This window comes from Pseudorca crassidens, chromosome 4 (assembly GCF_039906515.1).
Source record: "Pseudorca crassidens isolate mPseCra1 chromosome 4, mPseCra1.hap1, whole genome shotgun sequence".
Taxonomy (NCBI): domain Eukaryota; kingdom Metazoa; phylum Chordata; class Mammalia; order Artiodactyla; family Delphinidae; genus Pseudorca; species Pseudorca crassidens.
Genome location: NC_090299.1, coordinates 31,890,552 through 31,907,745, shown reverse-complemented (window position 1 = coordinate 31,907,745; position 17,194 = coordinate 31,890,552). Strand labels below are relative to the sequence as shown.

The 17,194-nt window shown below is 40.9% G+C and overlaps 1 protein-coding gene across 3 annotated transcripts in view; it reads right to left on the bottom strand.

Annotated features, from left to right (window-relative positions):
• Positions 1 to 17,194, bottom strand: part of PAPSS1 (3'-phosphoadenosine 5'-phosphosulfate synthase 1) — a 108,811-nt gene that overhangs the window by 73,952 nt on the left and 17,665 nt on the right. For all 3 annotated transcript variants that reach the window (XM_067735390.1, XM_067735392.1, XM_067735389.1), the window contains 3 exons: positions 16,438 to 16,673; positions 9,502 to 9,640; positions 5,311 to 5,429 (listed from right to left, as the gene is read on the bottom strand). In XM_067735390.1, coding sequence (XP_067591491.1) covers positions 5,311 to 5,429; positions 9,502 to 9,640; positions 16,438 to 16,673 — 494 coding nt within the window. The remainder of the gene's footprint in view (positions 1 to 5,310; positions 5,430 to 9,501; positions 9,641 to 16,437; positions 16,674 to 17,194) is intronic.

Genomic DNA, 17,194 nt, shown 5'->3' with positions numbered 1-17,194 from the left:
ATATGCAAATCAATCAATGTGATACACCATATTAACAAATTGAAGAATAAAAACCACATGATCATCTCAATAGATGCAGAAAAAGGTTCTGACAAAATTCAACACCCATTTATGATAAAAACTCTCCAGAAAGTGGGCATACAGGGAAGCTACCTCAACATAATAAAGGCCATATATGACAAACCCACAGCAAACATCATTCTCAACGGTGAAAAACTGAAAGCATTTTCTCTAAGATCAGGAATGAGACAAGGATGTCCACTCTCACCACTATTATTCAACACAGTTTTGGAAGTCCTAGCCACAGCAATCAGAGAAGAAAAAGAAATAAAAGGAATACAAATTGGAAAAGAATAAGTAAAACTGTCACTGTTTGCAGATGACATGTTAGTATACATAGAGAATCCTATATATGCCACCAGAAAACTACTAGAGCTAATCAATGAATTTGGTAAACTTGCAGGATACAAAATGCACAGAAATCTCTTGCATTCCTATACACTAATGATGAAAAATCTGAAAGAGAAATTATGGAAACACTCCCATTTACCATTGCAACAAAAAGAATAAAATACCTAGGAATAAACCTACCTAGGGAGACAAAAGATCTGTATGCAGAAAACTATAAGACACTGATGAAAGAAATTAAAGATGATACCAACAGATGGAGAGATATACCATGCTATTGGATTGGAAGAATCAATATTGTGACAATGACTGTACTACCCAAAGCAATCTACAGATTCAATGCAATCCCTATCAAATTACCAATGGCATTTTTTATGGAACTAGAACAAATCATCTTAAAATTTGTATGGAGACACAGAAGACCCCAAGTAGCCAAAGCAGTCTTGAGGGAAAACAACGGAGCTGGAGGAATCAGACTCCCTGACTTCAGACTATACTACAAAGCTACAGTAATCAAGACAATATGGTACTGGCACAAAAACAGAAACAGAGATCAATGGAACAAGAAAGAAAGCCCAGAGATAAACCCACACACCTATGGTCAACGAATCTATGACAAAGGAGGCAAAGATATACAATGGAGAAAAGACAGTCTGTTCAGTAAGTGGTGCTGGGAAAACTGGACAGCTACATGTAAAAGAATGAAATTAGAACACTCCCTAACACCATACACAAAAATAAAGTCAAAATGGATTCGAGACCTAAATGTAAGACCAGACACTATAAAACTCTTAGAGGAAAACATAGCAAGAACACTCTTTGACATAAATTACAGGAAGATCTTTTTTGATCCACCTCCTAGAGTAATGGAAATAAAAACAAAAATAAACAAATGGGACCTAATGAAACTTCAAAGCTTTTGCACAGCAAAGGAAACCACAAACAAGATGAAAAGACAACCCTCAGAATGGGAGAAAATATTTGCAAACGAATCAACGGACAAAGGATTAATCTCCAAAATATATAAACAGCTCATGCAGCTCAATATTAAAGAAACAAACAACCCAATCCAAAAATGGGCAGAAGACCAAAGAAGAAAGAAGAAGAAGAAATACAGATGGCAAAGAAGCACATGAAAAGCTGCTCAACATCACTAATTATTAGAGAAATGCAAATCAAAACTACAATGAGGGGCTTCCCCGGTGGCGCAGTGGTTGAGAGTCCACCTGCCGATGCAGGGGACGTGGGTTCGTGCCCTGGTCCGGGAAGATCCCACATGCCATGGTGCAGCCAGGCCCATGAACCATGGCCGCTGAGCCTGTGCGTCCGGAGCCTGTGCTCCGCAGCAGGAGAGGCCACGACAGTGAGAGGCCCGCGTACCACAGAAAAAAAAAAAAAAAACTACAATGGGGTATCACCTCACACCAGTTAGAATGAGCATCATCAGAAAATGTACAAACAACGAATGCTGGAGAGGGTGCAGAGAAAAGGGAAACCTCTTGCACTGTTGATGGGAATGTAAACTGATATGGCCACTATGGAGAACAGTAGGGAGGTTCCTTAAAAAACTAAAAACAGATTTACCATATGATCCAGCATCCCACTACTGGGCATATACCCAGAGAAAACCATATTTCAAAAAGACACATGCACCCCAATGTTCATGGCAGCACTATTTACAATAGCCAGGTCATGGAAGCAACCTAAATGCCCAATGACAGACGAATGGATAAAAAAGTTGTGGTATATATATATATACAATGGGATATTACTCAGACATAAAAAGGAACGAAATTGAGTCATTTGTTGAGACGTGGATGGATCTACAGACTGTCATACAGAGTGAAGTAAGTCAGGAAGAGAAAAACAAATATCATATATTAACGCATGTAGGTGGAACCTAGAAAAATGGTACAGATGAGCCGGTTTGCAGGGCAGAAGTTGAGACACAGATATAGAGAACAGACATATGGACACCAATGGGGGAAAACTGCATTGGGGTGGGGATGGTGGTGTGTTGAATTGGGATTGACATGTATACACTGATGTGTATAAAATTGATGATTAATAAGAACCTGCAGTATAAAAAAACAAACAAAACAACTAATACTAAACTTTCATTGGGTTATTTGTATGGAAATATGTTAATATAAATGTTTCAGACATTACATGAAATTTCTAAAAATCTTGTATGTTCTGGTATAATGTTATAAGCCATAATTCTAGTTATTACTTTAAAATGTATATCTCAAAAATAACTAAATTTCCTTGTCACTTGCATTATTATGAACTTTCATCAAATCTTTAACCATGGTCATTCTTAAGTCTTTTGTCATTCACAGACAGTTCTGGGTGTACTCTGAGGCTTTTGCAAAAATGTTCCTATAAAAGGGTTTCATCTTCAAGGAATTCATGGAAAAGACTCTGACAAGTACAGGTTTCTGGTAACTGACTATACTGCTGAACAATGAATAAGCATTTTCAGAACTCTAATGGAAAACTGATGAACTCATAAAAGTGCTAACAAAAGATCAACATGAAAAAAAAATTAATTACATGGGACTGAGTGAACTGATGAGGATGATTATAGTTTTTGTGACTTTCTGTCTGAATTAAAAAAAAAAAATCCCACAAGGACTCAGAGGCAAAAAATATACAAATCAATTTTCACTGCAAAGTAAAGGAGCTGTTACAGTGGAGGATTACTGGACTGAATGTCAATATTATGACATAGTATGAGTGTGTTTCGTGTTTGGTAATTACATTCATTGTTGCTTTTGTTGTGGTCATCCATTTACAATGCTTGGTGTCAGTCTATCTCTTGTAAAAATAAAATACATCGTGTGTGTGTCTGTGTGTGGGTGTGTGTGGGGGTGAAAAAATAATTATTTTAAAAAAAGAATCACACTGGGACTACTTTCTCACGCCATACACAAAAATAAATTCAAAATGGGTTAAAGACTTAAATGTAAGGCCTGAAACCATAAAACTTCTACAAGAAAACATGGGCAGTATGCTCTTTGGTCTTAATAGTATTTTTTTTTTGGCTATGTCTCCTCAGGCAAGGGAAACAAATGCAAAAGTAAACAAATGGGACTACATCAAACTAAAAAGCTTTTGCACAGCAAAGGAAACTATCAACAAAACAAAAAGGCCACCTACTGAATGGGAGAAGATATTCGCAAATGATATAGCTGGTAAGGGGTTTATATCCAAAATATACAAAGAACTCACACAACCAAGATCAAAAAAACCAAACAGGGCTTCCCTGGTGGCACAGTGGTTGAGAGTCTGCCTGCCGATGCAGGGGACACGGGTTCATGCCCCGGTCAGGGAGGATCCCACATGCCGCGGAGCGGCTAGGCCCGTGAGCCATGGCTGCTGAGCCTGCACGTCCAGAGCCTGTGCTCGACAATGGGAGAGGCCACAGCAGTGAGAGGCCTGCGTACCGAAAAAAAAAAAACAAAAACCAAACAATCTGATTAAAAAATGAGCAGAGGATCTGAGGATCTGTTTTTCTAAAGAAGACATGCAATTGGTGAACAAGCACATGAAAAGATGCTCAACATCACTAATGATCAGGGAAATACAAATCAAAACCACTATAGAGATAACACCTCACATCTGTCACAACAAATAACAAGTATCGTCGACGATGTGTGGAAAAGGGAACCCTCATACACTATTGGTGGAAATATAAATTGGTGCAGCCACTATGGAAAACAGTATGGAGATTCCTCAAAAAATTACAAATAGAACTATCATATGATCCAGCAATACCTCTCCTAGGTATTAGAAAACACTAATTAGAAAAGCTATACACACCCCTATGCAGCATTATTTACAACAGCCAAGAAATGGATGCAACCCAAGTACCCATCAATAGATGAATGGATAAAGTTGTGGTACATGTATATAATGAAATATTACTCAGCCATAAAAGAGAATGAAATCTTGCCATTTATGACAATATGGATGGACCCACAGGATACTATACTAAGTGAAATAAGTCAGACAGAGAAAGACAAATATTGTGTGATTTCACTTTTATGTGGAATCTAAAGAACAAAACAAATGAACAAACTTAACAAAACAGAAACAGAGTTATTGATAGAGAGCAAAAAGATTACCAGAAGAGAGGGGACTGGGGGAGGAAGAAAGAAATAGGTGAGGGTGATTAAGAGGTACAACCTTACAGTTGCAAAATAAATGAGTCATGAGTATGAAATATATAGTGTGGGAAATACAGTTAATAACTAAGTAATATCTTTGTGGCAACGTAACTAGACTTATTATGGTAATCATTTTGAAATGTATATAAAACATCAGTATGTTGTGTAACAGAAACTAACACAGTGTTATAAATTATACTTCAAAAACAAATGAACATACAAACAAACTCACAAAAAAAGAGATCAGATTTGTAGTTACCAGAGGCAGGGGGTGGGGGGAGAGGGAACTGGATGAAGGCAGTCAAAAGGTACAATCTTCCAGTTATAAGGTAAATAAGTACTAGGGATGTAAGGTACAACATTATAAATATAATTAACAGTGCTGTATGCCATATATGAAAGTTTCTAAGAAAGTAAATCCTAAGAGTTCTTATCACACACACAAAAAAATTTTTTCTATTTCTTAAATTCTGTACCTATGTGAGATGATGGATGTTCACTAAACTTATTGTGATTATCATTTCGTGATGTACATAAGTCAAATCATTATGCTGTACACTGTAAACTTATACAATGCTGTATGTCAATTATATCTCAATAAAATTGGAAGAAAAAAAGAATATAAAATACAAATGTTACTCCACATTACCAGCACCCTTTTTTTGGAGGGGGAATGTTATGAGATGGATATAATTATTCTCTAGGGATTCCCTCTTGGACCTCCTCTTACCCGTTCCTGTAGAAGTTCCACAACCTGCTGGACACAGTCATTTACATCACAGGAGTCTGTTTTCAGCACCAATTCCGGGGCCTCTGGTTTTTCATATTCAGAATCAATCCCAGTGAAACCTATAAAAGGTAAAAGATAATAGAGGGAGTGGAAATTAAAATAGGTTTGTTTCCTCAGTGCAAGTCTCTGCTATGCTGAAGTTCATATTTATGCTGCCCCTTCTAAGTTACGGGGTTATAATATTGAAACTTCTTCCCTGGGAGAAGATTTCTAATTAAACTTTTGTTTCTTCTTTGAACACAAACAGTCGATCCTTCTTATTCGCAGTAGTTCTCTTCAATAAGTTGCCACACACACAAAATTAGTGAATACTGAACCACTGCTTCTAGGAGAAATGTGGGTTTGGTTTCCTGTGGGCCTCTAGTCACCAAATTTTTGTCAACCAATTAATATATTTGTTTTATGAGTGTTTCTGCTTAAAGACACCTTATTTCATATATAGTGCTGATTCATTAACACCGAACTCATGGCCAACAGCACCAGAACTCATGTCTGAACAAAGCTTATCTAACACATGTATTTTCTCCACAAGGCAGGTCAGTCTTCCTGCCCTTGGGAACACTGGACAGTACTTCAGCATTGTGCCAGGGGGTCATTTTAAACAGCAAAATCACCAACAAAAAGAAAAAAAAAAAAAGTAAAACACATGGCACTAAACAGGCCATCAAAAGGACACTTCTTGGGCTTCCCTCGTGGCGCAGTTGTTGAGAGTCCGCCTGCCCATGCAGGGGACATGGGTTCATGCCCCGGTCCGGGAAGATCCCACATGCCGCAGAGCGGCTGGGCCCGTAAGCCATGGCCGCTGAGCCTGCGCGTCCGGAGCATGTGCTCCGCAACGGGAGAGGCCACAACAGTGAGAGGCCTGCGTACCAAAAAAACAAAACAGAAAAGGACACTTCTTTACAGTATGAGAGCTGATACACAAAAGCTTTGTTCAACTTCAGCTGGGAATGTATATTCCGGGTGACTAAAATTCTGCTGCTCTGTGTGTGTCTACAAGTGACAGCCAAAGTACTGTGGGTATATGGATGTGGGGTAACAAATTTTAGTGAGTAGGCACACTTGCAAATCTGGAATCTTCCAATAATGAAGATTGATGATATTTCTATCACCCTTCCTTTTTTCTGTTAAGTAAATGCCTACATTGCCTGTGAAGAAAACAGGAATGAATACCAAGTAATCCAGAGCATCCCATTTCTCCACGGGAACACAGGATATAGTGCCGAAACCCTGGGCAGAAAACCAAACTCGACAAGATTTTTTTCCCTCTCAGTGCAAAAACCAACGCCAAGCCAATCTGTCCATTATATTCACCAGGATTATCTACAGCCGAATTGAAGCTCTGCAGGGTTCTTCTGCCATCACATGAAGTGTTCAGGCAAGACAGATTAACTACTATTAGCTTAAGCAGAACATAAGTAAGGAATCCTGTTATATCACCAAAAATGTTCCACAATCAAATGTAACCCATTTAGATATTAACCACTATTTAGATTTTCCCTATCTGTACATGTGCTACCGTGTAACTGCCTAGAAGAGAAAGAACACATGATGTTAACCACAGAATGGGCTGGCTGAGCTGAAGATATGCTATTCCTATCTTTCATATTATTCCATACCTAAGTCATTCGAGATCTGTCTGCCTTGGAATGCCAAGTCATTCTTGGGTTAGAATGGTCAACATGAACTTAAAATCATTACTAAAAAGCTTTAAAATAAACACTACCAGTCTATAGCCCATCTATTTCTTTTTTTTTTTTCTATTTCATACTTTTAAGTATCACATGAAGTTCTGAACCCAAGAAGAAATTTTTGCATTACCAATGTTCCCAACAGTATTAGTGGTGAGTCACAGTAAAATACGTGGGGAAAAAACAAACCTGGTTAAAACACAAGTTCTTAAGCTCTGATTCTCAAATGTGGCTACACGCTGGAATCACTGGGTCCCACCCTTAAGAGATTCTGATTTCAATGGTCTGCGGTACAGCCTTGGCACTAGATTTTTTAAGTCCCACCAGATAATGCTTATGCGCAGCAAAGCTTTGAGGATCACTGTGTTAGAAGACTTGGTTTAACATTTTAAAAGCCCAGGAAGTCTCTTCCTAGTTAATTTAGCCCATAAGTGATTACAGTAAATGTATACTGTGAGAAAAACGTTTATATTTAAGTAAATAATAACTACTTGAGCGTTACTCATGAAAATAATCTAGGTATTTAAGAGTAGCTGACACAGGCATATATTTACAGTTTAGTAAATGTCATATAAAGGCCTATAAAAGCCTGAAGTCTGCTGAATGTATGCAATCTCACCTGTCCCTGAAATGTTTACCATCAAGGCTCTGAAATAGCATTGGTAGGAAACTTTTTAAGCACCATTCTTACAATGAGTAAATGATTTTGAAAACTGTCCAGTCAGGAACTCTAGAACCATGGCAAACCTAAAATAAATAAACGTGTGTACACACATGCACACAAGTATACATTAACCTAAGAACATTTTAACAATGTCTATTCAAAGGAGTTACGAAACACCTGGTAAACAAGTAAAACATAGAAAACTGAACTAATACAAGCACATTCCCAGATACAGAATGCAAACTGTAAGTGACTCAAGGTATTTTGGATTCAGTCTTATTATTCATCTTTGCATCCCCAGCACCAGATATAAACCTTGCAAATAGAAAGCATTGATCAAAGTGTTGAACATCCAATTTCCACTCCACCTTCTAATCCATTCGAGAAGCATTTACTGTGTGTGTGTACCAAGTATTATGCTTTGGGCCACGCTCTGTGCTAAATTCTAAAAATACAAAAATGGTAAAGATGTTGTCCTGGCTCACAGGGTGCTTACTCCAGCTGAGCAAACAAATCTACCTCCCTCACCAATCCATCCTTGCAAAAACAACAAAAGCAACTACAGTTAAAATAAGTAAAAGATTCAGACTTCAGGATCCTGGACACACTGTTCTGCTTCTCTTTGCAGAAGTGCACACTGGCCGTCAACAGAGAGAGGGTGACCTAGAAATTAAATGGATAAACTGTTTTCCCTCCTGTTGTCATATATTATTCAGGTCAGGCAGCCTATTCTCACTGAGTCAAGAAAGTACAGGCTTAATGGGTGAAACTTGAGTCTCCATGATGGCAAGACTGGATACGAGCCCTGCCCAAGGAACCAGATTCATCACGGCCAGTGGAACTTGCCCCAACTGCTAATGGGCTCCCAGGTCCAAACAGAAGAGCCCAGAATAACAAGCATTTTCCTTCCTGTTCCACCTTTTCCTTTCTAGGGCCAGAAGCTGGTGCTAAAATCTACACTTCCTAGAGCTCCTGGGAGCTCCTGGAGTCCGAGGCTATCACACTCCCTGCTGGGAAGGCAAACAAAAGTTAGGGGCATGAATTGATCCCAAACAATGCTGAACCTACGTGCCCTCTGTTACTGTTAATAATAATACCGGTAACAGACCAGGGCTAATGTCAAAGGATGTCTAAAAGATAAACAGAATGACTGGTATCAAGGGCGACAGCAGAACGGGTTCTAAATGTCTCTTTCTATGTCCAAATTTTCATCATAGTTGAAACTCTGGGAGCAGACCATAAAATCGAAAATACAAGCTGTATGTACTTTGATAAAATCACAGACATGTTAATTTAATCTACTGCAACAATCATACATAGAATGAATTTCAGACCATTCCAGGCACTATGATGTAAATAAGAATGAGACATTTTCCTTGCTCTCAAGATGCTTGTAATTCAGGCATTTTTCCCAGCAGCTATGGAATGTCCTACATCTTCACTGGAACAAAGAGAACAGAAGTGGCAGCAACTATCCGACTAATAGCCAATCTAATGCTAGGTACCTAATTATACCAAATAGGCTTCCCAAAGTCCCAATCCTCTAAAACTGCCTTGTGAGTAGGATTTCAACCTGATCGATGATACTGAGGGTACACGGTGCCAGGTACTACTGGTAGGCCTGAGAGATACAACAGTGTAACAAGACCTGCTTTCTCTTCTCAAGTAGCTCCAAGTTGTTTGAAAACTTCCATCTCTTAGAAAAGATTACCAGTCTCAGATACGGTAAGATGAAACATCTAAGGAAAGACAAACTGGGAAAACAATATTGCTTACCTTTAATTTCTCCAGCCCGTGCTTTTTTGTAGAGTCCTTTGACATCCCTCTGTTCACAAACATGCAGGGGAGCATCAACAAACACTTCAAAAAAAGGTAAACTTGCACCCTCATGAATTTGCCTTGCATTGTTGCGATCCTTAGAAAAAAGGCACATACAGAAACGTAATGAAGAGTGCTCATGTGAATCAAGGGTACTGTATTAATGTCAAGGACAAGTAAAAGTGCTTTTCAGCTGTGTTAGTGGAAAACAGACAAAGTTTAATTTATATTTTGAAAATATAAACTGAAAAAAAGTAAACCCAAGAAATTATTAGATTAACACACCCATTCTTCATTAAGGATTTTTTTAATTTATTTTTTTTACATCTTTATTGGAGTATAATTGCTTTACAATGGTGTGTTAGTTTCTGCTTTATAACAAAGTGAATCAGTTATACATATACATATGTACCCATATCCCCTCCCTCTTGCGTCTCCCTCCCTCCCACCCTCCCTATCCCACCCCTCTAGGGGGTCACAAAGCACCGAGCTGATCTCCCTGTGCTATGCGGCTGCTTCCCACTAGCTATCTACTTTACGTTTGGTAGTGTATATATGTCCATGCCACTCTCTCGCTTTGTCCCAGCTTACCCTTCCCCCTCCCCGGATCCTCAAAAGGCCTGCTATTCTGAGATACTGGCAAGTTCCAGGAAGGAGAACAATGGATGCCCCATTAAAACTTTCACCTAAATTTTACGAGGAAGCTGAGCCAAAGTCCAGCTTAAATGCAGATGTCAGTCATCAGGCCTCTCTCTTAACAACAGGCTCCACCTCAGCCTGAGCTAGCGTGAAAGTAACTTCACAAGGGATCCATTCAGAACCCCGAGGCTAGTTTATTCACTTGCCAAACACAAACCCCTGCAGGCGCTACACATCTCTAGCATTCCCAAAACTTCATTTTTCTGCATGGCTCCTAACCCCCAACTCTGCTAACACCTTCACTGCTCGGCCTCAACTCTCTCTGGAACACTGCTTCCTTTGTAAGTGAAACTCTTCTTCTTTCTGGTCTTAACTGAAACCAAGTTCTCCCTTGAGGATTCACTCATCTTCCTGTTCTCAAACGCAGGCTCCACGTTCATATTCTATAGACAAGGCAGCGCCACCATTTTCAAAGCCAGCCCCTGCACCTTCCTCCATCCTATCCCCACATGGCTCATGTTACCATTTACCACCTTTCTTACGGCCCCTCAACCCATGCCTACTTCCACTCTTATCAGATGGCCACACTTCTAATTTCAAAAAGAAAATCCCCAGGGACTTCCCTGACCGTCCAGTGGTTAGGACTCCGTGCTTCCAATGCAGGGGGCGTGGGTTCAATCCCTGGTCAGGGAACTAAGATCCCACATGCCGTGTAGCATGGCCAAAAAAAAGAAAGAAAGAAAAGAAAAGGAAATCCCCAGACACGAACGCTCTCAATCTCCCCTCTGCCATATAATTTACCTATATCCCCCACCTTTATCTCCTTCCCTCCTACCGCTCCTCCCTTCACGGATTCAAAATCCCCTACTCTGCAATGGAATACTATTCAGCCATAAAAAAGAATGAGATTTTTGCCATTTGTAGTAACACGGATGGGCTTGGAGGGCATTATACTAAGTGAAATAAGTTTGACAGAGAAAGGCAAATACTGTATGATATCACTTGTATGTGGAATCTAAACAAATACAACAGGACTTCCCTGGTGGTGCAGTGGTTAAGAATCCGCCTGCCAATGTAGGGGACACGTGTTCGAGCCCTGGTCCGGGAAGATCCCACATGCCGTGGAGCAACTAAGCCTGTGCGCCACTACTACTGAGCCTGCGCTCTAGAGCCCGCGAGCCTAGAGCCTGTGCTCTGCAACAAGAGAAGCCTCTGCAATGAGAAGCCCGCACACAGCAACGAAGAGTAGCCCCTGCTCGCTGCAACTAGAGAAAGCCCACACGCAGCCATGAAGACCCAATGCAGCCAAAAATAATAAATAAATAAATTTTAAAAAAATACAACAAACTAGTGAATATAACAAAAAAGAAGCAGACTCACAGAGATGGAGAACAAACTAGTGGTTACCAGTAGGAGGGGGGAAGGGGCAACATAGGGGTGGGGAGTCAGAGGTACAAACTATTAGGTGTAAGATGAGCTAAAGGATGTAGTGTACAACATGGCGAGTAGAGCCAATATTTTGTAATAACTGTAAATGGAAAGTAACTTTTAAAAATTGTACATAAGAAAAAAAAATCCCCTTCCTGCTAATGAACCTTGCTCAATCCATTATTGCTGCTGCATCTGGAATTTTCAACCTCCTCCTTCTCCACTGGCAACAAACAAGTAAAAGTCACTCTCTTCCATTAAAAAGAGATGAGCTAACAAATCATACAAAAATTCCCTCAATCCTGGCACTTTCCAAGCCATTCTGCCACATGTCATACTACTAACCCTGTGTACTGCAGTCATGCTACTCCCCAGTCGTTCCTATGCTCCCCTGCGGCACTGGTGTTGCCCACATTCTACCAGGAGACCACTGCTCACACTGCACAGTCCTTGAGCACTTTTCTCAACTGCTTTCACTGTGTAAACTACAGCATATAAACCAACACTCAAGTCTGAACTCTGACCTCTCCCGAAATTAAACACACCTTTCCAACTTCCTCCAAAATACACCCACCTGGAGATCTCCCAGGTACCTCAAACTTAACACGTCCAAAACTGAACCCACTCTCTTTTCTCCCAAGCTTGCATTCCCACCTATACTGCCCAAATCAAGGGATGACGACACTACTCACCCAGAATCCCCAGAGTTGTTCTGGTTTCTTCCCTTTGCCGTCCCACCCCCTGCATTTTGTCACAAAGTCCTTCAGATTTTACCTCTAGACATTACACTAACCCAGTCTGCACTTCTTCCCTAGCTCCTGGTTCAACCTCATTTTTCCTGCCTGGACAACACCCTTTTAATACGTCTGCTGGCTTCCAGCTTTGACCTGCTCAAAGCCACACTCTACACTGTCCCCAGGATGACAGAGGATGCAAATTCAACCACGTCACTAAACTCTTCAGAGACTGCCCAGCACCATCAGGGTAAAACCCAAGCTTCTCAGTGTGAATCGTCAGGCCTTCTCCACCTGGCCCCACCATTCTCAGTCTTGCACCTGATGTTCTATTGATAATTAACACCTGCCTGGTCTACCAGGCTGTTTGGGCCTAATGCCTTTGCCATCCCCCCTGCCAAAAACACTCCACCTCTCTCCTCTGGCTACAGCAATGTGTCCCCTCACAGCACAGCTCCATGCTAAGTCCTCCAGGAAGCCTACCCTCATGTCCAGGCTGACTGAGGCCTCACTTCTGCTGGGTTCTCAGAGTACCCACCATATACCTCTGTCACAGATCTCATCCCAATATACTGAAATAATTTCAGTAGCTTTATAGCCTTAGTATCTGGCAGAGTGATTAAGTCGTGATCCTACTATTCCAACTGTCCTTTTAAATGAAGGTGTTCCCCAAGTTTCCATCTGTGACTCGCTTCTCATTCTATATACTCTTTTGTACACTCAACTTCATCAAGGTTTCAACAATAAAGTTAATGATTCCCCAATTTTTTTTTTAAATTTATTTTTGGCTGCACTGGGTCTTTGTTGCTGTGCGTGGGCTTTCTCTAGCTGGGGCGAGCGAGGGCTACTCTTCGTTGCGGTGCGCGGGCTTGTCATTGTGGTAGCTTCTCTTGTTGCGGAGCATGGGCTCTAGGTGCACAGGCTTCAGCAGTTGTGGCACATGGGCTCAGTAGTTGTGGCTTGCAGGCTCTAGAGCACAGGCTCAGTAGTTGTGGCGCATGGGCTTAGTTGCTCCGCCGCATGTGGGATCTTCCCCGACCAGGGTTCGAACCCGTGTCCTCTGCACTGGCAGGCGGATTCTTTAACCACTGCACCAGCAGGGAAGCCCTTGATTCCCAAATCTTTATCTTAATTCTACACAACGTTCCTGAGCTCCAGAACCAATTTCCCAATGACCCAGTGGTCATCTTCACCTAGATATGCCACCAGCATTTCAAACCTAACCCAGCTAAAATCAAACAGTCATCTTCTCCCTTCCTACCCTATATTTTCTAACTCAATCATACCATCTTCTCTTCTGAAAGCACCATCCTTCATGTTCACCCCCAAATTCAGCAATCAACCCGGACACCACGTTCCACTGATGCTACAGGCTCAAGAGCCCTCAAATATGCCCCATCTTTTCTATTCCCATGGCCGATACCTCAATTCACTCCAAAAGCCTCCTGACTAGTCTCCTACCTCCAGACCCTCCCCATTCCAGGCCTTAAGGGTGACCTCACTAAAATACAAAGGCACCAGAGACACTATTCCCCAGTGCAATCTCAAACTCTCGACCACCTGTGGGGCAAAGTCCCGAGCAGTCCGGAGTTCACCGTCAGACCTCTGCTAATCGCTCGAGCTTCATCTCCCCTCACGTTCATCCGGCAGAGCAGCCAAAACAACCTACAGTTCCCCAAAGACCTAAGTCCCTCACATTTCCATGCTTTTGCAAATCCTGTAGCATCTCCTCTGTGAAACAGTTTTCTCCTGCGAGAAAACTGACTCATCTTTCATGACGCATTTCAAGCAGCACTTCCTCTGCGAATCTTCCACAGCACCTTTATATACATGTACCTAATCACTTGCCTCACGATACTGCAACTGTTCGCATCTCTATGCTCCCACTACCTACTGACTCCTCAAGGATAAGAACTATCAGGTTTATTTTTACAACCAAGATGCCCAAGGTTAGTGGTGACAGAGAATACACATATCCTATAATATATGATTTGGTCCAAATATTATCATGCATTTTTTTTTTTTTTTTTTTTTTTTTTGCGGTACGCAGGCCTCTCACTGTTGTGGCCTCTCCCGTTGCGGAGCACAGGCTCCGGAAGCGCAGGCTCAGCGGCCATGGCTCATGGGTCCAGCCACTCTGCGGCATGTGGGATCTTCCCAGACTGGGGCACGAACCTGTGTCCCCTGCATCAGCAGGCAGACTCTCAACCACTGCGCCAGCAGGGAAGCCCTATCATGAATTTTGACATGACCTAAGCATAGTCCGAACCTCATTTTCATTCTTAGTGCTTTTGGGGGTGAGATCAAGAAAAGTGTTGCTCCGTGTTATGGAAACAAGGGAGCCAAAAAAACAGATCAGCGTATACTTTTCGATACCCAGGTCTCAGCTGGTCGCTCTCCAAATTAGGTGTTACTAACTTTCTCTTTTTCCAAGAGTTGCAGAGCTTCCCAGAAAGTGCAAGAAAATCACTGTTACTATATTACTATGAAAACTGTTTATATCCTAGAATTCAGGAACTCTAACAACTCTCATACACTTCATTATTCAGGATACCTTAAACTGACATATTGACACCGATCCCAGGGTTTCAGGAAAATGAAAAGTACCTAGTCCTCAAAGAAACTTTTAGGACTCCTGCCATGAGTGAACCTGTATGATTAACAGTCAGTCTCACACTTAACTATAACCCTTACCGCTCAAATTTAGTTTTTGTTTTAAAAAAAAGTCTAAGTAACCAGACAGATTTATGATACAGTACTAGAATTGCACTATTATTTACTACACTTACTGAATATTTATTACACATCAGGCACTATGCTGAAAGCTGTGAATGCACGATTTACCTAATCCTCAGAGCAACCCTACGAGGTAGGTATTATCTGAGCTTGGAAGGTTAAGCAAATCGGCCAAGGTCCTAACAGTAACTGGCAGAGCCGAGATTTCAGTCTCCTGTTTCTGGCTTCAAAGCCGCTGTGTTTAACTACTACACTAACTCACCTGTTCTTTCATATCTGGGCTTCCTAAGGGCTATGCTACCATTTAACAAACACTAAATATCTACCGTGTTCCAGGATCTGGGCTTGGTATCAAGATTATAAGGATAAATCAGAGGTAGTCCCAGCCTTCAAAGAGCCAGTGGGGTTTAGAGACAGCAGAGCACAGTGGGCAAGAGCACAGGTTCCACTGACACTGTCTGGGTGCAAATCCTTGCTCTGCCACGTAGAGTGTGTGAGGTGGGGTGATTGACACCTGTTTCCTCACCTCCACCCTCCTCACTGGGTGATGAGAACTAAGTGAGCTAATTCACATAAAAGCACTTTAAAACCGTTACCAGTACACAGTAAAGTGTTCAATCAACGTTAGCTGCTATTATTATCATTATTATTATTATTACTGCTGCTATCAGCACCACCAACCAAAGAACCGGTATTTATAATAAAACAATGTGCTATGGTACAATAACAAGGGCACCAAAGACAGGTACCCAACAAAGCCTGAGAGACTTAGGAGGAAGAAATACCCAACCTGAGTCTCAGAGCATGAACAGGTGTCAACTGATGCTGAGGGGAGGCTAAGAGGAAGGAGAAGAGGGCCTTCGAGGCAGAGGGAAACAAAATTCTCGTGGTAAGAAACAATGTGATTTTTTTCAGAGAAATACAAAAAAGTGAATTAGTGCTCTATGGTCTCTAAAATAAGAAAGAGTGTGATGAAAGATGAAACTCAAGGATTGTGAGCAAAGAAGCCACGACAGGACACGTGTTAAGAAACCTAAGATTCTCCCTGGTGTTTGACACATGTTGAGTATTTATTATAGGATTTTTGAACTGAAAAGTCAAACTTGAAATAATTTGGCCATTGACTTGTTCAACAACTTTGATTATACTTTTGAGGGGGGCGGTGGGTGTGTGGGTTATAGCAAGCTTTTCAAAAATGAATTTACTCAGGAAGTTGCGGCACAAAAATGTTGTAGGTTAATTGTTTTAATTTGGACTTAGCCTCAAAGTACATGTCAGTGTTTAAATTATTCACTTTGCCTGACACCATACTCTCAATACATGTAATTAGAACAGCAATGGCGCAAAAGCCACATACCTGAGTATAAGGTGATATAAAACTTGTGATGCATACTAAGCCAGCATCTGCAAACAACTTAGCAACTTCTGCGATGCGTCGAACATTCTCTTCTCTGTCTTCAGGACTAAAGCCAAGATTTTTATTGAGACCTTGACGAATGTTGTCACCATCCAAAGTGTAGCATGGAATACCATGGCAAACCAAGTACTCCTCCAAAGCCATGCTTACTGTGGTCTTTCCTGCTCCCGATAAGCCTAGAAGTGAACAGTCCAAACAGATTCCATACATAAAGTTAGGGGGATAAATAATAAAGAATTTTAACCACAGGCTTAATTATATTCGTTATTCAGAGCAGTCTCTTAGCAACATTCTTGTCTAATATTTCTCTGTAAAATTTTACTACATCTTAGCTAGAAAAAACATCTGTAGTTTAAATATAATAAGCATTTATCTTTTTAGTAACTTCTGTCTAACCCCAAAGGTATCCTAGAAATCACCGAGCTACAAAGGCTTAACCAATTTTAATATTACACATGGTTGGGTAGATATTCACTTTGTCCTCTTGTTACCACTATTCTAAAGCTGCATGCCAATTTTAAAAGAAAGTTGTATGACCAAATTATTTCTGGTGAGGGAAGAAAAAGAAAGGACAAAAGTAAGTGAAATAAATACTAGAAAGTTACCTCTATATCCCAGGATCAACACCTCCCAAAGGCAACCATGATAAAAGCACCTGGGAATCCAATTTATAATATAATTAACCTTAAAAGAATAT